This window comes from Arachis hypogaea, chromosome 1 (genome assembly GCF_003086295.3).
Source record: "Arachis hypogaea cultivar Tifrunner chromosome 1, arahy.Tifrunner.gnm2.J5K5, whole genome shotgun sequence".
In the NCBI taxonomy this organism is placed as follows: domain Eukaryota; kingdom Viridiplantae; phylum Streptophyta; class Magnoliopsida; order Fabales; family Fabaceae; genus Arachis; species Arachis hypogaea.
Window position 1 is genome coordinate 86,122,979 of NC_092036.1, and position 26,933 is coordinate 86,149,911.

Genomic DNA, 26,933 nt, shown 5'->3' on the forward strand with positions numbered 1-26,933 from the left:
AGTGGTAACACTGGAAAACAAAGTGCTTAGGGCCACGGCCAAGACTCATAAAGTAGCTGTGTTTAAGAATCAACATACTAAAATTGGAGAATCAATAATACTATCTGAAGTCTGAGTTCCTATGGATGCCAATCATTCTGAATTTCAAAGGATAAAGTGAGATGCCAAAACTGTTTGGAAGCAAAAAGCTACTAGTCCCGCTCATCTAATTAGAATCGGAGCTTCACTTAAAACTCTGAGATACTATTGCTTCTTGATTTCTTTTTATCCTATTTTATTTATCTAGTTGCTTGAGGACAAGCAACAGTTTAAGTTTGGTGTTGTGATGAGCGAATATTTTATACACTTTTTGGGGGTAATTTCATATAGTTTTTAGTATGTTTTAGTTAGTTTTTAGAATATTTTTATTAGTTTTTTGGCAAAATTCATATTTCTGGACTTTACTATGAGTTTGTGTGTTTTTCTGTGATTTCAGGTATTTTTTGGCTGAAATTGAGGGAGTTGAGCAAAAATCTGATTCAGGCTGAAATAGGACTGCTGATGTTGTTGGATTCTGACCTCCCTGCACTCGGAATGGATTTTTTGGAACTACAGGAGTCCAATTGGCGCGCTCTCAATTGGGTTGGAAAGTAGATATCCAGCGGTTTCCAGCAATATATAATAGTCCATACTTTGCGCGAAGATGAACGATGTAAACTGGCGTTTAACGCCAGTTCCATGTTGCATTCTGGCGTTGAACGCCAGAAACAGGTTACAACCTGACGTTTAACTCCAGAAACAGCCCAGGCACATGAGAAGCTCAAGTCTCAGCCCCAGCACACAACAAGTGGGCCCCAGAAGTGGATTTCTGCATTATCCATCTTAGTTTATTCATTTTCTGTAAACCTAAGCTACTAGCTTAGTATTTAAACAACTTTTAGAGATTTATTTTGTATCTCATGACATTTTTAGATCTAAACTTTGTACTCTTTGACGGCATGAGTCTCTAAACTCCATTATTGGGGGTGAGGAGCTTTGCAGCGTCTCGATGAATTAATGCAATTATTTCTGTTTTCTATTCAAACACGCTTGTTCCTATCTAAGATGTTCATTTGCACTTCAATATGAAGAAGGTGATGACCCGTGACACTAATCACCATTCTCAACTTATGAATGCATGCCTAACAACCATCTCCGTTCTACCATCGATTGAATGAATATCTCTTGGATTCTTTAATCAGAATCTTCGTGGTATAAGCTAGAATCCATTGGCAGCATCCTTGAGAATCCGGAAAGTCTAAACCTTGTCTGTGGTATTCCGAGTAGGATTCAGGGATTGGATGACTGTGATGAGCTTCAAACTTGCGAGTGTTGGGCGTAGTGACAGACGCAAAAGGATCAATGGACCCTATTCCTACATGATCGAGAATCGACAGATGATTAGCCGTGCTGTGACAGAGCATTTGGACCATTTTCACTGAGAGGATGGGAAGTAGCCATTGACAATGGTGACACCCTACATACAGCTTGCCATGGAAGGAGCCTTGCATGTTTGAAAGTGAGAAAGCATTATGTTGCAGGGATTCAGAAGACAAAGCATCTCCAAAACTCCAACATATTCTCCATTATTGAGTAACAATTACTTATTTTATGCCCTTTCACTTTTTTTACAATTGAAACTAAAGAACCCTATTGGTATCCTGACTAAGAATAATAAGATAACCATAGCTTGCTTCAAGCCAACAATCTCTATGGGATTCGACCCTTACTCACGTAAGGTATTACTTGGACGACCCAGTGCACTTACTGGTTAGTTGTGTGGAATTACATAGTGTGAGAGTAATTTTCGTGCACCAGTTACAGACTCATATGTATATATTTAATATAAGGTCTAAAGTCTCTAAGAAAAGTCGTGAAGTAGTGCCTAGCGACTAGCGTTAGTCATGACGTGCTAGAAGTTTAGTCATTACATGTTACATGTAATGAACGGTGATGCTTGGTTACCCAAGTATCTATTTTCACCCATTTCTAGTATACACTTCTCCAACTGATTCTCTAATCCAATCAACCTATCTTCTAGCTTTTTAACTTTGTCATCCACCGAATCACTCTTGTCTTCAAATCAATTCTTCTTTTGCATTAATACTGCTTTTGGGATTGTCTTTATAGCATCCTCATTAAATAAAGAAACATAATCATCTAGCCACGCAAAGAATGAACAATGAGTTTATACAATCTACAATTCAAATTTAGCTTGTGAGACTAATAGTGAATACAGAATTCAACCAACCAACATATTATTAAACATATCATACCTTTAAGTAAGGGCAATGATAGAATAATTTATCTGGGTTGTTTTCGGTCCACGACATAAATAGAATGGCATGAGACCCACAATAGCACTTTGAAGAGACCCATATCTTCTTCCTCCGAACTCGACACTCTCGTTCGTGCTACAAGTCAAATTTTCGCCTTCGATTCACAGGTCTAATAATAACTAACATTCTCCATTTTCAATCATGGTGTCCTAGAATTTTTCTATGATTTCAAAGATGAGTGAGTATGGAAAGATTGGGACTATAACGAATCACCCAAATTAGGTTTGGTTCAGTGAATTTGAGAAATAACATCGTTTTTAAAGAACATATGGGACAAATCAACCCTTATTCATTCCTCTTAAGCCAATATAGCACTTAACTCCGACTAAATGTCCACATCAGCATCGTTAACTAATATAGGAATTAGTTTGGGCATCTATTTTTATATTTTAAAAATCATTTTATTAAATACAATTATTATTAGTTATACTTATTAAAAGATATTTTTAATTTAATTTGCTCAATATAAATACAATAATTTTTAAAAAATTATTCTTTAAAAGTTAATTTTTATAAGTTAGTTTAAAAAAAAGTAAAAGCTTTAGTCATATCCTTCATGATGACAACTTACATTTTTCTTTCCCTTTATGCTCAAGTGTAATGGCCATTAAAATTAATGCATCAACAAAGTCAGCTGTACCAGTAAATCATTATGTTGAATTCTTAGTTTCATAGAGCTATTTTTATTTTAGGACCTAGATTGTTCCATACATCTCTAATATTATAGTGGGTATTGACATAATGCTTAAATGCTATGACAATGTGGATTGCGTAATAAAAGTATAATATGAATAGGGTTATGGAGGAAGGGCCATTATTATTTTTTCATTCATATATTTGTTTTATTGTGTATTCCAGGTGTTTATGAGAACAGGATAAAAAAATAAATTCTGATCTCATTTATAAGGCTTAACTACCTCTAACTAGTAATTAGCGACAAGAAATAGCTAAGTTTTGTGTAAAACTATTTTCATTTAAAATATTGAAATTAAAAATTGTATTTCAAAGTTATACAAAATTCTTTCTCCACCCTGCGAATCGTAAGATGAAATACCATGCAAGTTTATGTATACAAGTCTGTCTGTACAGTAAAAGAAAAAAAAAATCACGGGCAATGACATTTTCTTGAATGCATTAATAGACATAAGAAGAAAAAGAATTTAAAAAGAGGACTCATATAGACAGACAGTTTGTATGTGTATGTGGTTTAAAATGTTGGTTGCTAAGGAACAGGATAGAGAGTGAAGAGGTTGTAACCAGAGATGAGTGAACTAATGGAAAATGCAATGAAAGCTAGGAAGGAGAAAGCAACTGATGCACTCGCCATCTCCGTGAACTCATCTCTTCCCCAGTTCGATTGCCAATCATCTACCCGGGTAGCTGCCGATGATGATGCAGACATCAGGAGATATGCCAGAACCTGTCATTCAATTTAATTTATCGTGCGCCAAGGCATGCACAAAAAAAAAAATTGTTAAAATTTTCCACAACTCAGTCTGTTATTCAATTACAAAAGAAAATTCAAGATTCATTCAATTGAACAAGGCATGAATTAGTTTAAGATCGATGAATTATAATTGCTTTCAACATGGTTATCGTTTCTTTTTCTTGTCATCTCTTGGACTCAAATCTGAAAAGCATAAATTGAAATGAAGCTTAAAAGTTGAATTGGTTTCTTTAACTAACCTGATCCATGAAGAAATCAAAGTGAGGGCGGAAATGGTGAACGAGTAATTGTTTGCCAGAGAACTCGGTGGCAAGATCACATGCTTGAAATGCAGCATAAACAAGTGCTATAACGTTCATTGATAAACAATACCTGCGCCCATATCACCCAACAGTAATTTGGTAAAATTAAATGCCAAACAGAAAAAAAAAAGGAGTATACAAATCCAACGATGACAACAATTATTATTGTAACAAGTAGTAGTACTCGCATTAATCAGGTACGGATTTTCCATGTTCAAAAAATTGCAATTAAGTGTAGCTTCAAAAGCAATTCAAAACATCGTCCTGCCAAATTCAACGGCATTTCAACGAAATTATGGCCTTTGACATTGATCTGACCCATTCAAAAAGTTGAACATTTTTCATCCACTAAAGCAACTCTAATAAGTGATTACTTGTTTATAAATTATCATAAACAGAAAAAGTGAGTAGTGATGACCCAACACTTCCTTAAGCGGACTAGTAAGTTAATCACTAGACTAATCCAACTTGATTAGAAGCAAATTAATTTAATGCAATATTAATATACCCCATTCTTAAATATAAATGCAAAAAATAGTAATAAACAAATCTTAATAATGTACATATAAGATAGAATTATATTACCTTTAAACAAATATACATGCGTAATTAATGTTATTTAATCATTATGATTACAATTAAATTAAGGATGTTATTAAAAAATTAATAGTATTATCTAAAATACATTTATAGTAGTAATGTTTATTTTAAAAATTCGTTATTTCCTTTAACTTAACACTAGGTAGTTAGATTAAAAAAAAAAAGATAAATATATAGCAAAATCCAATTTAGAATAATCGAATAATTTGATTCGTTCACTTTATACCTGTAAATTATCCTGAAAACCAGAAGAGTAATACTCCTAAGTAGACGGAAGAGATAGTATTTACACAACTCTTTAATCATTCAGTAATATTACATAATTAAGTCACTTTGAGAAGAACTGAGTTTAATTAAGTTATTTCAATTGTTTATTAAATAACTAAATTAAAAAATAGACACAAAATAATAAAAGAAAAGATTAAATTTAAATTGATTACAAAAATAATTTGTTCAACTCCATTTTTTTAATTGGATTAACAAAATTTATTTGAGTATAAGGCTCTTGAGCTCAAAAAGTCACACACCTAATGACATATCACAAATAATGAAAATGCATTTTTCATTAGCAAATACTACTAAAAAAAAATAAAAATAAAGATAGAAAGAAGTGACTGAGTATTCGATATCTTCGATAATAGTTAAAATATTAAACAATTTAGTAAAATATGTTCATACATGCATAGGGAAGGCATTGTATCCATAATCCATGTCACCATGTGATGTGAGTACTGATGACTAGTATTGATCGACCTACTATATTGCAAATAATATAATATTTGCTAAAAAAATAAAATAGAAAAGGAAAGAAGAAATTAAAACCTGTATTCCTTGTAGCGATAAAAGGAGTCACCACTCCAACCTTGAGTCTTATCGGCCGCCATAATCGAAAACGAAATCAAACACAGAACCACCTCGCTCACCCGGAACCCTAGCGCCGCCGTCCTCATTATCTTCTCCCTATTCATCGCCGGCGCCGTCCTGCTTCTCCCCCTCCCTCCGCCTTCTCTGCCTCGTCCTCCATGACTGGCGCTCAGATTCGTCGGCGCAGGCTGAGGCTCCTGCCTCACAGCGCGGTTGATTACCAACACCGGCGGTGCATTCTCCGGGGTCGGGCTCTGGCGATCGGAATCGTGCAAGGGAGATTGGTGCGCCGGACTTCCGACGACCACGATTGCCCTGGAGTTGTCACGGTGTTGACTTTCCGGTGAGTTTTCCGGCGAGTGAAACCGCTGCGGCGGAGATTCAGACTCGTTAGGATCGCCGCCATCGGAGAGAGGAGAGGATCGTATTCGGAATGGTGAGTGAGGCGAGTCGAAATGAGTCGTCGACTCGGGTTCTTTCAACACCGACTTTTTCATTTTTTTTTAAACAAAAAAATCGCAGAGTGCACTGCGTTTTACGTGGAATCGAATTTCGTAGCCTCGGCGGGTTTTAAAGGCGGGGAAAAGAGGAATAAAGAGGAAGAAGGCGTTTGAGTGGTGGGAAATGGGAGAGAAAGTCGAAAGAAAAAAAAGTGTAGTAGTAAGGAGGAGTAGAGTGGTATTCTCTAGGTTCTGTAATTTTCAGCGTAGGATCTTGCCACGTGGGCTTCGATCTGAAAAAGCCCATTGTTTTCAGTACACAGTCAACCAATAAGAGAGCGCCACGTAAGCGTGGCATGTGGGTGAGATGGGTTTGATTCTTGGAGTGCAGGTAGGAAAAAGGTTTGGGTTCCGCATGGGATTCAAAACTCCACTGAGAGTCAAGTGTTTCCTCCTTCCGATTCTTTCCGTTCCTAACTTCGACTTCACTGTCATACTTGCACTTCTGGTAACTTAGCAAACTTAGCTTAGCTTTTCTTATTATTAAGTAAAGGAGCTTCATTATTGATTTTTGTTCCCAAACTGCTTTTTCGTTTGTCATATGTTAATGTAACTTGTAAAGCTAGGGTTGCATCACTACTCACTTATAATGTTGTTTGTACTCAAAATTTTTTTAATATTGAATTAAGTTTATTCTATTATTACATTAAGCATGCAAAATGAAACTTCATGATAATAACTCAAAAATAATAAATTTGATAGTCAAATGCTCTATTAGTATGTATAATACTGATAGTACAAAATTTCGACAAATTATGTGATTAGATGATGATGAAGCAAAATGACATCTACATCATGCATGATATGACTTCAGTCGAAATTGGCCTGGATCGAATTTTGTTAATAACACATGAGTTAATTCGGTGACACATGGTAAAAAAAGAACGTGGAGGTAAAAACTTGGGGACCAAGGTAAAGGAGAAGACGTGGAATTTTTAACTTAAAGAACCAGGTTTTTTATGGTCAAGACAAGGTGGATTAAGAAAATCCGAAAAAAAGAAAAGCTAGACGGTGGGATAGAGAAAAATATTCAGTAATCTAGCATCTTTGCTTATAAATAAGAGAAATTTAGAAGAGTTAGGAACTTCAAGGAGAATACTTAAAAATTACTCTAAAATTCAGCAATTTTCAAGCTACACTGACATCAAGGAGAACTATGAAATACAAGTGCATGTAAATGTCTAGAGTCAATTTTTAATTTGTTTTATTGATTTTTTTTTTTCAAGTATTTTACCTTCTTTAAATTCTAGTTTGTTTTCTTTCTTATTTATTTAATTTAATTTCTCATTTACATTCGTATTCCATTTGTTATAATTATTCATATTATTTTTACAAGTTATATCAAATACTTCATATATTTTATACAAGTAATTTTTAACACACTCAGTAAATTTCAAATTGAGTTTCTTCTTTTAAGAGGAATCGTATCTACTCCTCGAATTGAGATCTTGATACAAGATTGAGTCGACGACACTTATTGAGACTAACAAAAATTAAGCAAAACAAATACAATGTACCATTTATTTTATAGATGATGAACAACTAAAAAGAATCAAATAATAAATATCTAATAGTTTATTATTAATAACAATATCAATCATGGCCAATCTAATTAATATTCAAATATCATAACGAAGGTTTTCAATTACATAGAGAAGGGAGTTAAATCTATTACCTATTTTTGCTTCTTTTTAAACTTTAACACCAAAAACATATTCTGTGGTGTCTATAATATGGATTATGCAGAAGATAATTTAATATTGTCTCATAACGAAAACAAAACAGAAAAGAAAGAAGTACACAGTCATGAATCATGGTTCAACTACCTTATGCAATGTGGCTTACATCCAGTCTCCACCACAATAATAGTAGAATTCTCACTATCTTTTCAAATATTACAAATGGCAATTTTCTATGATTCTTCTTAATCTTATACGGGACAAACCAAACTTCTAACCAAGCTTGATTTGATTAGGTTCACTCGCTAGACTCTCAACACTAAGTGTCTACTCAACTTAGTAAGAAAAACCTCTCAGGTTCAAGAAACAAAATAGAAAATTATTGCAAAAGAGATTGACATAATTTTTTAATTTTCTCCAAGCAAACTCTCTTTGCCTTTTCTCTCAATGACTTTTTCTAAATCCTCAAATTTATGCATTTTTTCATTGAATAAAACAAAAAAAAGATAAAACTGAAGAACTAGAAATATTTTTATCATTCAATATCCTAGAAAGGAATCCACCTTTGAAGTAAAATTCCTGCTTTTTTTGCCATTGGAAGTTGGGAACCAATGAAAAATTCTGTAAATGCATGACCCCTCTTTATCACCGCCACCCTTCAATGTTATGGGTTTGCAATAGTAACACCAATATCCGCTGTTTCCTCAGTTACTGGCTTGGGATGAAATAAAATATTATTCGTGGACCGATGGCCTTAAGTGCTGATTTTTTCCTTTTGGTATTGAAGCGGCTCATTCTTTCTGGTTCACGATCGATCTAAAATGCTTTTCTTTTAGCTTGACTTATTCCATTAGGTATGTGGCTTTGTTGTAAGCGGACCTACCAATCATCCTCTCCCCTTTTTCTTAAGGGAAAGCGTAGGCATCAGAAAAGATCCGTGCAGTGCTTGCCTTTCTACCTATCTTTGTATTGCATTCATCCCCATCCTTTGATTCTTTCCATCTTTTCATTCTCTTAGACCCCCAAGAAATATTCCATTTTTTAGAAAAAGCACATCAGCCAGCCTTTCAAGGATCACACTCTTTGTAATCGTATGAGTCCTGGCCTAATCCTTTAGGGTTATCAGTCAAAGTGAGAAAGATTGTTGTTGGAAAAGTACTCCATTACGTATGTATGGTCTTTTTTTCCATATGCCCGTCTAAGCGAGAGTACGGGTTTCCGGCTAGTCTTGGAAGTCTTGTAATGGATTCTTCTAGTTGGGTTGTAGCGCGGGTTTTCGTTAGGTGAATCTTTATCGATCTTCTTCTTGTTTGGTAAACAACCTCTTGCCAGGCACATTAACCTTCTTTAAGATGATTTGACTACACTTTGATCTCTTTTTCGCATTCTCTCATTTCTTTCATATATGGAGTGGATTAAGTTGACTTTCTTTTTCACTCTATAAGAAAGTTCCTTCAGCGGTCTAAGATTTTCTGTCCACTTTGCATTACGTATATTAGTCGATTCAGTAATCATTCTGTTAGCTCTTCATCCCATAAGGATTCGAAGTAGTGTCTCAGTGTAACTGGCCGCCAGGAAGAAATCCTCTAAGAGCCCCGCAGGTAACCCCGTAGGTTAACTTATCCCTTCGCAAGGGCCCGGTCTTTGCCTCTCATCAAGGATTTCTTTTTTTATTGCTTCCTTGATAAAGCAGCTTTTATCACATTCTCCTAGTCCATCTACCTCTCTCCTCGTGCAAGCCTTCTATTAGCAGTTCAAATAGTTGAATCGATAATTGTCTAATCTAATTTTTTTGCTATTCCTTCTTTTCTTCTCATGTAAGAATCCCTAGTGGCCCGGTTCATCTGTGTCTTAGTCATGGAAAGAGCATTGACTTAGCTTGAGACTCTTTAACTCCTTAGTCAAATAAGGTGTTTTCATTCTTCCCTCAAATGATGTCTTCAAAGTTATATATCGAATGAATGTGGTTATAGGTCTAGCGCCATCCCTGAATCCGTTCATTTAGGTTGAATTTACTTTTTTCTTTGTCTTTCGTCTAGTAGTGGAAGGTTTGTCTAGGAATTAATCCTCGTATAATAGGGAAGCTAGCATTTCATATTTCCTTCACGTAGTGAAATGCTTTTCATAATTTCTATAATAGGAGTGATGTTAAAGTAAATCTTGTGGTGAGGTTCTTTCGAGCACCATTACAATTGTATTTTTTTCTGCTGCTAAGATTTAATGCTTTGAATTTAGTAAGCAATCTGTCTAGTGGTCCATTAGCTTTCCACCTTACATTGGGTCCAACGAGTGATCTATTTACTTCATTCGATCAGTTGCTTCAGAGTAGGAAGGAAAGAAGTGTCGAGTATTCGATTCGTCCCTCAATCGGTCAAGCCAGTTCATTTCTTTTAACTACTAGTGAAAATCCCTCAAAGCAATAGACTGATACTGATAAAAGTCATTCATATGCTAAACTACCTATTCTAATAACTACATCAATAAAGTTAGGAAAGCTTTCAAGTAGCAATACCAGATCGGCTATGGAAAATGGTTCCTACTAACTTGCGAAGATAGTGAGCACTACCTTAGTCAATTAACGAGGAACTAATCCTACAAGAGATAGATCTGAAACTAACCATATCAAAAAGTGGATCCAATCCATGCCAACATAAAGACCATACCTTCCATAAACCTTCATATGAAAGACGGCATATCCAATCTTATCCCATTCCCAAGCAAACAACGTCATTCATCTCACAAGTTCTCAGTCCTCTATGATAAAGAAATAGAGGCAGCAAACAGGCAAATAGCCTTGTAGGAGTACCAGTTATAGTAGTCAGCTCACTACACTGGATCTACCGTTTGCGTTCATCTTGTCAGCCGTTGGTTGCTTTGTTACTGGCTGGATGGCTTGCTTTCGTGCTTCTGGTTGATTTCCTTTGGATTTTCGGCGAGAGAAATCCTGGTAAAATAAAAAATATCAGAGAATGGGAGAACTAGACCTACTGGAAGAGATGTAGTATCTTTCAGGTTTGTTTAAGATAGTAATCCAAACAAAAACAACCTTCCCTTGGCTTTGATCCAATTCAGAAGCTCGTTTGCTCACTAGCCGATGTCATTTTAAATTGACTTAGTTAGAAAAGTATGGATATTTTAAGTAGAAAAAAGTTTCCTTACCTTCCCCTGGAGTAGTGGTATATACGATACAAATTTCTTTTAGGAATGATCTATCCCTTTTAAGTGCCTATACTTGAGAGTTCTCTCTATTAGAAGATGCCAGTCTCACTCTGTACTTGGTAATAATCCCTTCTGTGCACACTTCTTTCTGGGTTGGCAGAAAAGCAACAGAGATTGAAAATAAGTCTAGACTCCTCGCACTAGATTCTATTAGATATTATCTCGTAATTCGCTAATCTTGATGATAGAGCAGGTAACTACATAAGACAGCTTTTACCGCTTTGTATTCTCTTCAATTTTTTAGTACTTTACTTACTCGTCTCGTGCACGAAATCATAAAAAGAAAGAGGAAGTTTTCTAATGGAATGCTGGCCTTTTTTTTATAAGGACTTTGCGATTCTATTAAAAAGAAAATTTTCAGGTAAGATCTTGAGGGGTTGAACCCCTCTCTTCTAGTAGCAACCCTTCCTCCAAGGCTTGAATTAGTAAGAACAGATCTTGTAACTTCTGAATTGCACCTTTACCAAATGTATGCAAACTTCTCTTCAAATGGAGGTGTCGAGTAAGGCACTTTTCTCCTATATTGAATGCTTCCTTATTCACTCTAATCCTATGCCTCCCTCGGTTCACGTCAAAGCCCAGAGAAAGCCCATCGCGGTAGCATAAGACACGACAAAAAACGAAAAAGACTGGAGCAGATATTTGTTTATTCCATCGAACTAAAGCAAGAGCGAAAAGCTAGTTGTAATGTCTGAAGCGGCGGGTCACCAAACTACAATGTCAACTACATCAAACCTTTTAAAGCACCAGTAAAAGTAAGTCTTAGGCCTACAATAATCAAGAGGGGTTAGCATGGGCAACCCTACCTGTCGACGGAAAGAGGAAAAGAGCTGATTAGTAGTACATAAACCTCTTGGCGGAGAAACACAAAGGAGAAGAAGTAAAACAACTTGAAAGCTATTAGCATAACTCGATTTCAGAACTCTCAAATGTTGCCTTCTTCTTGGCAAAATGCTCCCTTTAGTGTAGGTGCATTGCTTCCAAAACTTTAAACTTGAGTGGTAAGGGTACTGAAAAATTCAAATTTGTGGGTTCTCTTTCTTTACCTTAATCTTTGACTGATTACTCCCTTTTGTATGGGGTAATCCCTCCAAAACTTAAGCTTGCGAAAAGAGTCAACTCCTTCAGCATTGATCAAGTTGAGTTGTTCTTCCTCTCCCAAGAATTTGAAGCAAAAAATCTGGGTTGAATATCAGAGTAGAATGGCGCAAAGGTGAGATGGGCAGCAGCAAAATAATGGTCATGAGATCTTCAATGTGTTTGCCAAATCAACACCTTTAATCTTGTGCTTTTGCCCCAAATTTTATTTTCAACCCTTGGATGTGAATTAGAAAAAGCAACTTCTATTTTCTTCTTCTTTCCCAAATTGTGATTGTAGAGTGGAAGTAGCTTCAATAAGCCATTTGACTTGCACAAGAGTAATAGCAATGCAACCTTTTTCTTCCGAACTATATCAACCCTTTGATTTGATTCATGGCTACATTGATTTGACTTTACCTCCTTTTATTTTTCTTTTCTATCCTTCCCTCTTTGATGATTAAACAAAAGTGAAAACACCTTTCTTCTTGCTTTTGACTTTACCCGAATTGTACAATGTTGCAGCTGAAAGTGTCTTCATTTGAGACTTGTTCGGAAGGTTGTGGGTATGGTCCAGGTTGATTATCGAGCTAAACATTGATTTACACTCAAATCTTTAGAAGTGAGCTATTCAAATAAAGAGTAACTTGGGCCTACACAATAACACACTTTAAACTATTTTGGGCTCTTAACCTAACCAAATATATTTATCATTATTAATTTGTTAAATTGTTTTCTAAACTCAACACATAATATTCTTTATGTTCAAAGAAAATTCTAGAAAAAAAATGTTGAAAAACATGGTTCAAAATTCAAATAGAATTACAGAAACTCGATGTTGAAAAAGAAAAAACATGAAGAATACTCTCAAAAAAAATTTTGAAGAATAGAAAAATTTAAAAAGTTTAAAAATACAAAAATTTTGACATCATATTATAATTTAAAAAAAAATAACTAAAGAATAATAAATTTGATAATCAAATACTCCATCAATATAATATACGGGTGATGAAAATAAAAATAATAATAAAATAATAAAGGGAGTGCACTAATAAGATTTTGTCTTTAATAAACCTTTTTCAGAAATTGATCATTCATCAATAAAAGAATTCGCTTCGAATTTGTTGTATATGCAAATTACAAAAAAGATTAAAATTTTGGAACTCTTGTAAAGCAACGAATAAACTTGTGACGAATGTTTTTCCAAAGTGACTTCCCAATTTGTAATAAAAACCTACGCTAGTGGTATCACTTGAACATTTTTCTTAACGAGGTAGCCATTTTCTTTCCTAAGGCCCTCTCAGTCTTTTTTCATCACTGACCTCTTTCGATTTCAATCTCCTTGCTTCTTAAGTTCTTGTCGCTATATAAACTATATATGAAAACAAAATCGCACGCAATTACTTTATTAATAACTAGTGGATTGAATGTCATTTTTATTTATTCATAGGTATAAATTTTACCTTTCCAATTCCACTTATTTATTAATGATTTTTTTTTGTTGAAAAATTACTTGCATTTTTCATGTTGTATTTTAACTCTCTTCAATTCCGTCATACGAATATCAATCTCGCTAAATAATCAATTAGAGGTGTAGCCATTTGCAGCCAATTAGCAATTTTTTGAATTATCTCTTCGAAAGGAATCTAAATTCAAATTATCATAAAAAACATCTAAAACTTAAATGAAAAAAAAAACATCCAAAATCTAAAAAAAACATCTAAAATTATTTTAAAATTTTAAAAATTTATTTTAAAAATTTTAAAATTCATTTTAAAATTCATTTTAAAATTCCAAAATTATTTCTAAAATTATTTTAAGATTTATTTTAAAAATTTCAAAACCATTTTAAAAATCATTATCAAAATTCCTAATAAAAAGAAACATCTAAAACGTACAAAAAAATTCAAAACCTAACAAAAAAGAAATATCCAAAATCATTTCAAAAATTCTAAAACCTAACAAAACGAAACATCCAAAAAAATATTGAAAAAAGAACATTCAAAAACTAAGCAAGAAACATCTAAAACTATTAAAAAGATCCTTCAAAACTCAAAAAGAAAACATCCAAAAAATAAGAAAAAGAAACACAAAAAACTTAAGAAAAGAAAACATCCAAAACTAGTAAAAATAATCATCCAAAACAAAAAAGAAGTTGTGTTTGAATGTGACGGGACACGATGCCAAAGACAGAAGTTGCTACACTCGGGAAAGGGAAACTGTGGCAATGATCGACAACACTGTGTTTGCGAGGGGAGAGGCTGCGATGGTTATCAACGGTGTTGCGTTCGTGAGAGGAGGGGATGTGGCGATGATCGACGAAGCTGCGTTTGCAAGGGGAGAGCAGCGGCAGTGCTTGACAGCATTTCGTTTACGAGGAGAAGATGGAACAATTTCACTAAGAAATGCCGTGGAGAGAAAGGATGCAGGAGCGACTAGCAGGCACAGTAGAGGTGGAGGACGCATGGGCGAGTGGCACATGCATTGGAGGGGGACACTATAGGGGCAACTCACAAACGTGGAGGAGGAGGAAGGACGCTATGGCGAATGACAGATGTGATAGAAGGGGAGGATATAGGCACGAGGGAGGCCGCAGGTGGAGGGACAGGAATTGTCGATGGAGATCGTGACTTTGAGAAAGAGTGATTGGAGCAGGAAGTCAAAGTAGGGGTTAATGTTAGGTGGTGCATATTTTGGAACCTAATCCTAAATTTTTGAATTTTAAATCAAAATTTAAAAAAAAAATTGTTCAAATTGATTGCACTTATAGTTGGTTCGCTGAACTTTTTCTATGACTATTTTAAGAAATGAAAAAGTGGGCAACAACTTAACAAGTAACAACTTCATGAAAGCTCCTCAGCATATATTATAGAGGTAAATATTAAATTGGTATTCGAAAGATTTTAGTATTGACAAAATGATACATAACTTTTGTTATTAACAAAATGGTCCCTAAATTATTTTAAAATTTTACAAGTGTGCCCCTATATTCGTCGAAGCACATCTCTGATGAGAAAGATGCTGAGGTGGCCATCGTACTTTAATGATATGGCAACCTTGTTAAATGTATATACCAAAGTGGAATTTTTAATTAATTATCTCAATCCAACCAGTGAAATCCCCCATCCCGAAACCCTAATCCCCATCCCCAATGCACTCTCTCACTCTCACAGAGCCAAAATTGGCATCTCAACCTTCTCACTCTCATAGTGCTATTGTCGCCGACACTGCACAGTCGCTGTCTCGTCGCCGAGTCCTCTACGTCCACCAGCTTGCGTCATCCCTATGCCTTCACTGCTATCACTTTGCCTGAACCCACACTTTGTCATCCCTACACAACAGTAGTAGCATCTCACTCATTGGCCTCGTCGCAGCTCTCGCTGGCTGCTGTGCCTTGTCTCTCCGCTGTCAGTCGCTGCTCGCAATTACTCACTGTTAACCGCTAGTCGCCGCTTGTATATACTCATTGCTCTCGCTACTAGTCGCTACAACTTCCTTCTCTGCCTCCGCCTTGTAATGTTATTTGAGGTTTTTCGTTTGAGATGGCTGTTTACTGATTTTGTTATTTGCATGTTGGTATTTACCTCTATATTTTATAAATGCAATCAAGCTGCGTTAATTATGAATTCCAAATTGCTTGCAAGTGAAATCAAGTAGCATATTAATACTATGGTTGCGCGTCAATGAATCAGCCAATTAAAAGTGAAGTTGAGACCCGAATGATTGCGACACCAGTGCTGTTCATTAAAATATGGTTTAAACCCCATAATAATACAATAATATCTTTCCTTTTCAATATTCCCTCAGTTTGAAGTTCTTGGATTCGTGACTTGTGAGCCATTTAAATATGAAGAAAACATAGATCAACTTCGTTATCTATTTCATCTAATTCTCAAAAACAAAAATGATAGGTAAACATTTTCCTTCATAAGAATATATAACTTTACCTTTACTTAATTTATTCCATAAAGAAAAGTACCAAAAAAAAAAATCAGTGAAAGTTAATCATTTTCCTCCGTAGAAAATAAAGTGTGGCTAATCAGGGTTTATTGATGTAACATGACAATAATGGGGAAATGAGTGAGACTGTCCCAGGTACCATAAAATGCCTCTCTCGCTACAATAATGTGTTAAGTCCACAAATATTCTGACAGCTAATATAAGACAAAAAAAGATTTACAAAAACATATTTTAAGAAAATCTAAAGTGGGTCCAATTTAAATGCCAAGAAGTTTTTCTAATGGAGAGAAAAAAAAAAGGTCACTAGTCACTACTCACTAGATTTTCCTTCATGAAAGGGCTAACATAAGTTCCTTCGTACCTTAACCAAACTCCTATTGGTAAGGTTCCTCCTACGCGTTTTAATGATATCCATTTATTTAAATACAGCATTATGGCAACGCAACCATGGGAAGCAACAAGCTAAACGAATAAGCTACTCTTACTTCTCACAAGACATCTTTTTATGTCTTCCTCCCACCACAACCAAAAGCAGAGATAGGTTTATACAGGAATATCTACCTACAATAGCCAATGAAAAGCATCTTTTCACTAAAACTTATCTGAGGCACTTCATGAGACTAACATACTATTAAGTATATTCTTTCCTCTTGAAGAAAGCATGAGAAGAATATATGACTTTTACTATTTCTTTACTTTCTCCTTTGCAGAGGAAAGAATGTAAAACAATCTTGTCAATTAGCAAAGTGGTTATACACAACGTGACAGGAAATGAAAATGGAAGAAGAACAAAAAGAATTATGAACTAGTGAAAGGATTCAGAAGTAAGGAGGGGAGAAATAAAAAGAATAAATTACAAGCACCTGCATGCTGCGAAAACCATCTTATCTCAAAATGTCATAAATAGTATTCTCTTTACCGATGTCAGAATCCGTGATGCCTGCTCACCGTCATAAAAGAAAGGAACCAGACTGGATCCGGGAACAATGGCTCACTCTGGTAATTTCAACCGGTTGAACAGCACAATAAAACTCTGTTCAGGCACAACATAAAGAAATGCGATATCTGCACCTTTTGTATGAGGTCCAAAGCCCTAAATATGACGAGGAGAATGAAAAGTTATCAAAACAAATTGCCAAATAACAACAGATCCATTAGTAGTTACAATTAACCATGCTTGTACATGGGAGAGGAAACAAAAAAGCCACAACAAACACTTCAAACCATCCATCTCATACCTTGCCATTAAGCATGAGCAATTCTCCATCAACCCATTTTGGATTTCGGAAACCAAAATCTGCAATTCTCCCTTGGCCTTTGTAACTTGCATCCTGTAAGTAGAAAAGTGAAATGCGTATTGTAAATTTTGCACAACAGTCCAAAGCAGCCATGCAGACACATGCATGCACGCATGAACACATGCTGAAAGGAACATAAGTTATAGATTGCAATTACCACTCCTATTTCATTGGGATACAGCCCACGGTTGGTGTTGCGATTGCCTCTCCCAATTTTTGCACGGAATGTCACCTGAATACCAAAAATTTAACTTTGCTTTGCTTTTATGTATAAACAAAATAAGTGCTATAATGACTCGAGGGACGAAGAGATTCAAAATGCATAAACCTGGCCAGCAGGAACATTAAGATCGCCAGTCAATTTCACTGCTTCTACATATTCAAAGAACTCCACATCTGAAGGGTTGTGTTCATTGTCCACATCATTCCAGTGTCCGAATTTCCGCTTCAGTTGAACTACTTCAGTGCCATAAGGTCCAAAGGCACCGACATAGAGACCTACGTTTCAACAAGTCGATTTCACTCTGCAAATGGTTCTTTGCACAAATCCTATGGAACACAATTAGCATAGGAATAAGCAACCTCACCATCAAAAGGATCTAAATCCCCTCTTGATGTGGTAATCCGACTGAATGATGTATACTCAGATAATCTTCTTTTTTTCTGTGCTTGATTGATAGCAAGGTTGACAATTTCACGTATGCTTTTTGAAACCTGAATCAAGTGAAGGCATTGGTCAGTTCATTATCCAAACAGGCATGAGATGGAAGCAAAAAACTTTGTAAGGGAACAAGGGAATCAACCGTTGTTTTTTTTTTTTTTCTTAATTTTAGGTAAATAAAAAACACCCATCATTTTTGGGGAAAACACGCAATTGCCATAGTCACCGGGATATTTAAATTTGATGATTCTGAAATATAATTACATGAACTACACATGAAAAATAAATAACCCCTATAATAATAATAATAATAATAATAATAATAATAATAATAATAATAATAATAATAATAATCAATAATGACAACAACAACAATTAGTAGAATTAATTAAACTCCCATAACATTTAGGAAACCTAGAGAACATCATCTAGTTTTGTGTTATAAAAAGACTTACCCTAACTTTTCATGGAATATAAGGATGAAAATTTAATATTGCAGTCTGCAATTCCTAGAACTAGAAAAGATGTTCACTTAGGTTTCATAAACTTGAGGAGAGATCAGCATAATTCATTAAAACACTTTAGTCAACTTGATTTTTATCACAAATTCAAAATCATATTTGGTGACTACATAAAGTCACTGATCTCTATTTCACCTTGGAAGAGACCTTGTCGGAAGCCCAAAATGCCTTGGCAACATCAGAAGGCATAAGCTCCGGGACTCCTTGTGCTGCCAGAGCTGCCATGTTTGAATTCGGCGATTTCTGTTCCCTAGCCTGATAATCAAGATTGCCCCTAGGAACATGCAAGAGAAAAGAATCTCTTTCCATATCTTCTATTTCTGCTGGTAGGCGAATATATTCATCCTTAGCAGGAGTGTCGTCATTATTGTGTACAACACCACCAATAAAAAGCTTCATATCCAAATCCTTTTCTTCTGAACCATCACTATCTGCTTTGAAAGAGATCTCATCAGGTTTATCAAGATCATTACTTTCCTCTCCAGGATTCTCACTGGAGCTGGTTTTATTACTACTTTCCTGCATAAATTGCTTAATAGAATCATGACCCTCCACTCCTTCCTCCTCAACATTAACGTTCATAACTTTCACCTTCAATCCCGGAATTTTTTCTTTAAGGAAATTTATTACACTTTTAATGCCTTCTTCTGTTGTTCCCTCAATATTCCTGTTTTTCTCATCATTTATCTCAACCTTCTCTTTGTCTTCCTGCATCTCAACTGAAGATGTATTCTCTACCTCAGGTTTGGATGGGCTTTTAGCAACTGTAGATGGAGGGCTACTCATTGAATTCCCTTTAGCTTGTCGCAAGTACACTACCTATTAGGTGTTAACAGATATGTTAAGAACATTAATTATACAGTAGTAAAGAATTGATAACTGTACAAATGTAAGATGTCGAGGACAAAAGACTCAGTATAGGCATGCCATATATATATAGCTTGAAACACAGAAGTATAGTCTAGTTGGAAAATTTGAACAATACCTGCATATGGTATGTGCTATCAGCATCTTTTACCACATAAATTTCAAATATTGGGGTCCCAGGAGATCCTGTGATCAACTGCCTGTAAAAAACCGAAATGAGCAGAGCACCCAGATAAACCAGAGATAAAACCAAAACTAGAATTAACATACCTTGGACTGTAACTCCTGCCGACAAATCTGCCCATACCAGGACTTACATGTATTATTCTACCAAAGGGGTCATCTGAATCTTTCGTGTAGCCTACCCACCAGCCGATCTGCACATAGTGGTTAAAATGTTAATAAATATGGATGGAATGTCCTTCACAAAAACATATCTTCTGTCACTAGTGACATATATGATGCTCTCACCACTTGTTTTAATGTTTTGAAGATAACTTTCAAAACTGGGGATAATTGTATTTAAGAAATCGTATTATCATAGAGCTTAAGTAGATATCACATAAAAGAGATAAGGAACTATGATACTAAAGCTGAATATATAATTAGGAAACAAAATATGATGATCATATCCAAACTAACAAGTCCGTAGAAACTCAAAAGTAAGCTTGTGTAATAAGATTAAATGACTAATAACAGTAACATATTCTAACATGTATCCTTTGTAGACTACTGTATGACTTCAATAAGACACTTCAGTTTAAAGCATGCTCCCTTCCAGCAGAGGGTAGGACAAAGAGTTCAATTCCAAGTGGCAGCTCTCCCCTCTAATCCATGTTGCTTTCAAGAGCAACTCTCCTCGGCACTAAATGGTTATCCAAACCCAGTTCATCCACCCCTTGATTGTGGAATGACAACCTTTCCCAACCTGATGGGATTCATGAAAGCACATAATGAGAAGTATGATATTAATTGGGAAATTTTGTTGTTTGAACTGAGAGTGTGTTCCAGTCACACAATTCACTCTAATGCCAAATTATTTTCACAAACAAATTTGTTACTCACTCACTCCATCCCCAATCCACACCATTGCTTCTAACTTGTAGGAAGAATAGTGCACGGTTTTATGAACTGTGCAGTTGTACCACTATTCATTGTGATTAAGCTAATGCTTGTATAACAGCTTGTGACATAAAATTATGCTGGGAGAAAAAAGTAACCGTTTTCTATTATTAAGTTTGTGTAACCCGTTTTTTATTGGCATATCAAAATAGCAAAATGAGTGCACGATCAACTTTCTGCCTTTCTAATAAAACTCTTAGGTTTGTGCAACTCATTTGAATAAACATAGCCAGAAAAAGATATATATATATATATATATAACAAGAGCAATCAGCAAATAATCAACTCTCTGCCGTCTTTGTGAAAACATATTCCTATGTACCATTTGCTGTTAACAAAGAAGAAGCTAAATAGTTACTAGAATTAAAATGTACCAGACCGCTTCCACTGCATCTACACAATCTCGAAGCATCATGATAACGTTCCTCATCAATGGCATTCTGAGAAGAAAAACAAACAAACAAACAAACAAACACAGAGACAATGAGAAGGTATCATACACAATACAAAGAATGAAAACCTGAGATGAATTGATCAAATTCAAATGTGAATTAGAACCTTTAATTGAGACATGATCTCAGCAACAGTGTCTTCCGAAGCAGCTTCGTTTATAGCCCTCTTCACCCTAGCGGCTTCTCGAAAATCCTCCCTCTCAATTGCATCCTCCAGTTGAAACTAATAAAGTAACATTTTTTTCAATAACAACATAAACAAAATAATAACTTTCAAGAAGATTAATATTAAAATTAAAATCAAATAAAAAAAAAGAAAAGGTATGAAGAGGTAATTCACCTGAAGGAGAGAGGCGAAGCTCTCGGCGTGTTCGATTTGGGAGAAATGGCGGGTCCATCGATTCCAATCCCAATCTTCGAGGGAAGAGAAAGAGGGAGAAAGAACGCAACGGCAGAAGAGGTTGCGTTTCGGTGTTCTTATGCATTGAGATTGAAGGAAACGGATAGTATTCGGGATTGGAACAAGCTTCGCCGGAATTGGGGCTAGGGTTGGTCGGAGTTGCGGACCGGAGATGGCACGCGCCACCAGCACCATGTTTCAGTTTTGGAGAGTCAAAAGTCAAGGTTCGAATTAATGGCTGAAAAGCACAATTATTGAATCAATGAACAATGAAGAAAGAGGAATGTGGTGGGAACATGTATGTGCCTTCTTCCTCTCCACCTGCACCTGGGGATGGATAAGCTTCTTGTTTTTCGTGTGTTAACCACACGCTCACAAAATTCACCAACTGTTTTTTTTTATTAAAATAAATAAATAAAATCTTGTGGTATCAACTAGTAATTGAAAAATAAAAACCTACTAGTCCAATTGCCCGCGCGTTGCGCGGTAATAACTATTAAAAAAAAACGGAGATTATACATCAACTAAATCAAATAATATGAATTTGCTAAGTCGCCAAAAAAAATAATATGAATTTGCTAATAATCTATTCTCATAAATTTTTTTTTAATTTAAAATAAAAATTCGATGTAGTCTTTTAATTATACATTATCCTACAAAGCTTGTTTATATAAATTTTTGTATTGAAAACAATTTTTTTAACTGTCATGTTTATTACTTGTTCAAAAAGTATACGGTCACATCTAAATAAAAAAAAAATTTTAGAAGAAATGGTTAACCATAATTATAGAATATATATAATTTTCGTTAACTCCTTGTATATATTTATAAAATTTATTATAAAAAGTATCTAAACAATATTTTATACACAGGTTTATTTAAGAATTTAATATTAACATAATAAATAATTATAAAAATTTTCATCACATGAATATGATAACATCATATTTTCATCGTATGACATTCTTCTCCTTTTCCATCTCAAAGATTTTGGATTTGAGTCCTACCAGCTGTAACTAAAAAAATAATAATAAATATATAAAGAGTATGTGAATGTATATTGTGTACCTACAATAAGATGGTGACAAAAAAAGTTGAACACATATTGACGTTGGTGTTCTAGGAGCAGACACAAACGGTGGAGTAAAGTAATGGTGGCATGAGTTATGTTAGAACTTGGAGTATTAAGCAATTGTTAATAGTTTAATGAAGGTAAGTTTTTTGTTAGTTTTTGTTATTGAATATGGACATGCTATTTTTATTTTGTTGGTGGACCCAGTTATTCGAAAAGTGAACTGCTGATAAAAAATTATTTTGGGCAATAATAATAATAACAAGGATAATAATCCGTGTCATGCACGTGATAAAATTGAAATTATAATTTTAAATTATTTTATTAAAATTAATTTAAATTATAATAATTTAATTAATAAATAAGTAATATAATGTGTATTGTTTATTCTTTTTTAAATATAATATTAAGTATATTAACTCAAATGTAACTATTAAGTGTATAAGAATTATGTTTGAATTATGAATTCTTTAAATAAAATTATCCCATTTAAAATATTTAAATTATGATTTCAATCATAAATTACAATTATGATTTAAAAAAATTTGATACGATATTATATTTTTTCTCCACTTCACTATTAATATACTGATATTGCAAGTCTACATTACGATATATATTTTTCTGAATCTAGACTGAAAAAAAAAATAGTTACGTGTTTCTATCATTCAATTTATTTAATACACCATATGCTAACACTAACGATATTTTTTAAAAAATATATATTGATAAAAATAGATATAATATGATTACAAATATAACATAAATAAATAAAATATATAAATAAATACTAAACCAATATGCTTACCAATGTCTTTGTTAAATTTTGTAAATTAGAGAATAATTATGTATTCGGTTGTTTAGTGATCACATAGATGATCAATTAATTAGATTGTATATTGATATCACAATGTGCATCTTATTTTTTTTTTCTCATTTCTAAATGAAAGCGAGAATTAAGAGAAATAAGTAGTAATATATATAAAAAAAAGATTTTGCACTACAACACATAATTATTACTAAAAAAAAATATTCACATTAAAATATTAAAATTTTACATACGTACTGTAAATCATGAATATCAATTACAATGTACTGGTAACTTCTCCTTATCTTTTACTATGATATAAGTTTTTCTTTTTTACTCAAGAGTCCAATAATATCTAATTGAACAAAAAAAATTAAATTAAAAGTACCAAATTAAGAACAGATGAGTGAATAATATAAGAAATTAAATTCCGCTTGATTCTTCAATCTCAAAATTTGAAAAGACATAGACCTTCCTTTATACCAATTCATTCTCAAACATTTTTGTCAAATAGTTCTTGATTGAACAATAAATTTTATCGTACTGCTACAAAATAAATTAAATATAAAAGTTATCAGCTTCTACAAAGCTATTAAAAAGAATTGTCTTTAACTTGTGGAATGTCATACTTATAAAATTAACTTAAAATACGAATTACAAATATTTTTAAGAATTTAATTTTGATGCACTGACAATGTAAAGTAGTTTTACACATGCATCCAATTATATAATGACACATCAGTAAAAATAACTACTTTTCACATTGAATGCGTGAATGGTCATACAAAAGAACGGATGTGATTGCACGATTGTGTAAAACATTTTACACTGTCAGTATATCAAAATTAAACTCTATTTATAAATTGAACTTAGCATTATTTAAAAAAATTTAGTAAAAGAATCAACTAATTTAGTAAAAGAACTATTTCTATGTAAGCCATCTTGTTCTTGTCAACTTGGATGGGACTTTCTATAGCCTTATAATTCTGGTCTTTATTTTTCATATTTTTTCTTCGTATAATTTACTGTAGGTAATACTATTGATAGGATAGTAGACAGTAGCCATTAGATATGAAAAAGAAAAAAAATAGAATAAAGACTATGTCAAAATTATAAATTTTTTAAATGATAAATATGTGAGAGAAAATTCACTATTACTTATTATATATATATATATATTAATAATATGTCAATATTTTAAAAAATATACTAATAATACTAATAGTTTAAATATTTGCTTCCGACATTACTCAAAATTAAATTGGGATTATCTCTAAAGTCTTAACACTATAAACAGGATATAATTAATATCTAATATTTTAATAATTAGATACCTAAAATAAGTTAATAAATAACAATAATTAATACTTAAAATATCATATATATATATATATATATTTGTTTGTGATATTGCCCAAAATTAAATTGACCTCATGTTCAAAGTCTTAATATCGCAATTGGAGTATAATTAATACCTAAAGTTTTAATAATTAAATACCAAAAATAAGTTAATTAAATAACAATAATTAATACTTAAAATATTGAAAAAAATTAATAAATGTAAAAAATAAAAATAAAAAGAATTAATAAATAATAATAGTATTTAAATAAAAAATTGATAAAGAATAATAATTATAGGTAAAAATAGTGTATTTATTTTAGAGTAAAAAAATATATGAGAAATTATTCAATAACTCGTGCCATGTATATGATAATAAATTGTTCAATAACTTGTACCATGCACGTAATAAGGTTGAAATTATAATTTTAAATTTTTTTATTAAAATTAATTTGAATTATAATAATTTGATTAATAAAAAAGTAATACGTTATGGGTTTGTTTTTTCTTAATCTAGTGTTAAGTGTTACAACTCTAATATAATCATACATTATAATTAATTGTGGTATTTTTAATTGATAATTGATAAATAGTTTAATAGTGTATTAAATATTGATTTGATATAATTATAATGAAGATATGTTCCTAACTTAGTATAATTATATATTATTCATTAAATATTAATTATAATATAATTACAATGAAGATATTTTTTATAAAATAATCTAGAATTGAAAAAATTCATTCATTTTGGAGGAAAAACGGAGACATGAGAGATCGACACGTCACCTTTAGTAATTGGAGAAAAACCCAATTTTAGTATATTAAGTGAATTTTTTTATTCTCATAATATATTTATTCTAAATATTTTCTTATTTAGTTTATACATATATATTAATTGTATGTAAATATATTTAAATCACATATATTAGTTATTTTCTTATCATAGTTATTTTTTTGAGCCTACAATCAATCGATAATTTTTTATTCTTTATTACTAATGTCATCATATGTGTAATCTTCATAAATTATAATAATTTGTTTATAGTAATTTCTTTATTTATGTATACGTATATATTAGTTTTGTTAAATAATTCTAAATATTTTCTTATTTATATATACATATATATTAATTTACATAAAAATATTTAAGTCATATATATTTTTTTTTGTTATGATTATTTTCATATATATATATATATGATTATTTTTTATTCTACAATCATGCAATAATTTTTTTCTATCCATGCATATTTCTCAATCCCGTTTCATACGCATGATGATTAACTATTTTTATTTTAAATGGTGATGTTTTATTTTTTTTTGCATATTTTTATACATTAGCAAAAAAGGCAAAATCACGTATTGAGACTCTTTTTCTTTTTTCACGCTTTAATCTTAATTAATCAATCTTGTATCCATACAATATAATTAAATTTTTAATCACTTTAGTATATTGATGAATTATATTTCTCTTAATAATTGCATTACTAATCTGAAATACAAAAAATAAAAAAAGTGATACATATATTCAAGAAAAAATAAACTTAAAATCAAAAAAAGAAAGAAATTTCATATTAAAAAATTTAAAAATAACATATCAAAAAAGAATAGTCATAATATATAAATTGAGGCAACAATTTAAATTTCTCTAAAACTAATTTAATCAAATACTAATATTAGAACTAAATTATTTAAATAATATTTAATCTATTCTAGTCATTAGATACGTATAGATTAGAGTCATTCTAGTAACGACAACCAACCGAAATAACATCATAAGATCGAACATTTAGAATCTGTACAAATTCAGACTATCTTCTTGTTAAAATTGTCAAACTAAATTGACCTTTATTTTTCTCAATGACATTGCGTTGATGCACCAGAATGCCGGTAGTTTCTGAAAAAATCACAGTATGTTATAAAATTATTTTAATACAAAAGTTTAAGAAAAGAAAATTTAAATATAGTACCAATCTTTGAAATTGCATCTTCAAATTTGAACGAATTTTCTAAAATTGAACGTAAATTGAGGAAATTCAATCTTATTAGATGCTCCACTTCGAATATTTTCGGACAAACGTAGAAAGCATGGAGGGAATGAGACTTGAACTTGACCTACAAAACTCCTTGAAAATAATTGTTCAATCAAAGAAGAATAACAAATTAGAAAAAAAGAATGCTTTACCTGTTAGATTTAGACTCACAAATCGCAAAAGAAACACTATATATAACCTAGGTTAGTAGTACAAAAGTAATTATAGAAATTAATTATTGATATCAATATCAACTTACCACTATTAACGTTAGTATCATATTTATGGCAATTAGTAGAACAAAAAGTAACTATAGAAATTAATTATTGATATCAATATCAATTTACTACTA

At 32.6% G+C, this 26,933-nt stretch overlaps 2 protein-coding genes across 2 annotated transcripts; both read right to left on the reverse strand.

Moving 5' to 3' along the window:
* Positions 1-3,309: 3,309 nt before the first annotated feature.
* Positions 3,310-6,525, reverse strand: LOC112695525 (CASP-like protein 4A3). Its single transcript, XM_025747885.3, has 3 exons — positions 5,529-6,525; positions 4,044-4,176; positions 3,310-3,777 (listed from the first exon to the last, which is right to left on the reverse strand). Exons 1-3 carry the CDS (start codon positions 6,065-6,067, stop codon positions 3,580-3,582), a joined length of 870 nt encoding a protein of 289 aa, XP_025603670.1. The 5' UTR covers positions 6,068-6,525; the 3' UTR covers positions 3,310-3,579.
* A 10,142-nt stretch (positions 6,526-16,667) lies between these two features.
* LOC112695531 (protein EXECUTER 2, chloroplastic) lies at positions 16,668-21,780 on the reverse strand. Its single transcript, XM_025747899.3, has 11 exons — positions 21,267-21,780; positions 21,033-21,149; positions 20,849-20,914; positions 19,623-19,729; positions 19,471-19,552; positions 18,621-19,304; positions 17,891-18,017; positions 17,632-17,801; positions 17,461-17,535; positions 17,244-17,336; positions 16,668-17,098 (listed from the first exon to the last, which is right to left on the reverse strand). Exons 1-11 carry the CDS (start codon positions 21,519-21,521, stop codon positions 16,997-16,999), a joined length of 1,878 nt encoding a protein of 625 aa, XP_025603684.1. The 5' UTR covers positions 21,522-21,780; the 3' UTR covers positions 16,668-16,996.
* Between the last annotated feature and the right edge of the window lie 5,153 nt (positions 21,781-26,933).

Excerpts from the sequence above, each read along its gene's own strand:
- LOC112695525 (XM_025747885.3), bottom strand. The coding sequence starts at position 6,067 with ATGAAAAAGTCGGTGTTGAAAGAACCCGAGTCGACGACTCATTTCGAC. Across the intron at positions 4,177-5,528 it reads TATCGCTACAAGGAATACAG|GTATTGTTTATCAATGAACG; the intron begins GTTTTAATTTCT and ends ATATGGGCGCAG. Across the intron at positions 3,778-4,043 it reads TTGATTTCTTCATGGATCAG|GTTCTGGCATATCTCCTGAT; the intron begins GTTAGTTAAAGA and ends ATTGAATGACAG.
- LOC112695531 (XM_025747899.3), bottom strand. The coding sequence starts at position 21,521 with ATGGTGCTGGTGGCGCGTGCCATCTCCGGTCCGCAACTCCGACCAACC. Across the intron at positions 21,150-21,266 it reads GCTTCGCCTCTCTCCTTCAG|TTTCAACTGGAGGATGCAAT; the intron begins GTGAATTACCTC and ends TTACTTTATTAG. Across the intron at positions 17,099-17,243 it reads TGCTCATGCTTAATGGCAAG|GGCTTTGGACCTCATACAAA; the intron begins GTATGAGATGGA and ends CGTCATATTTAG.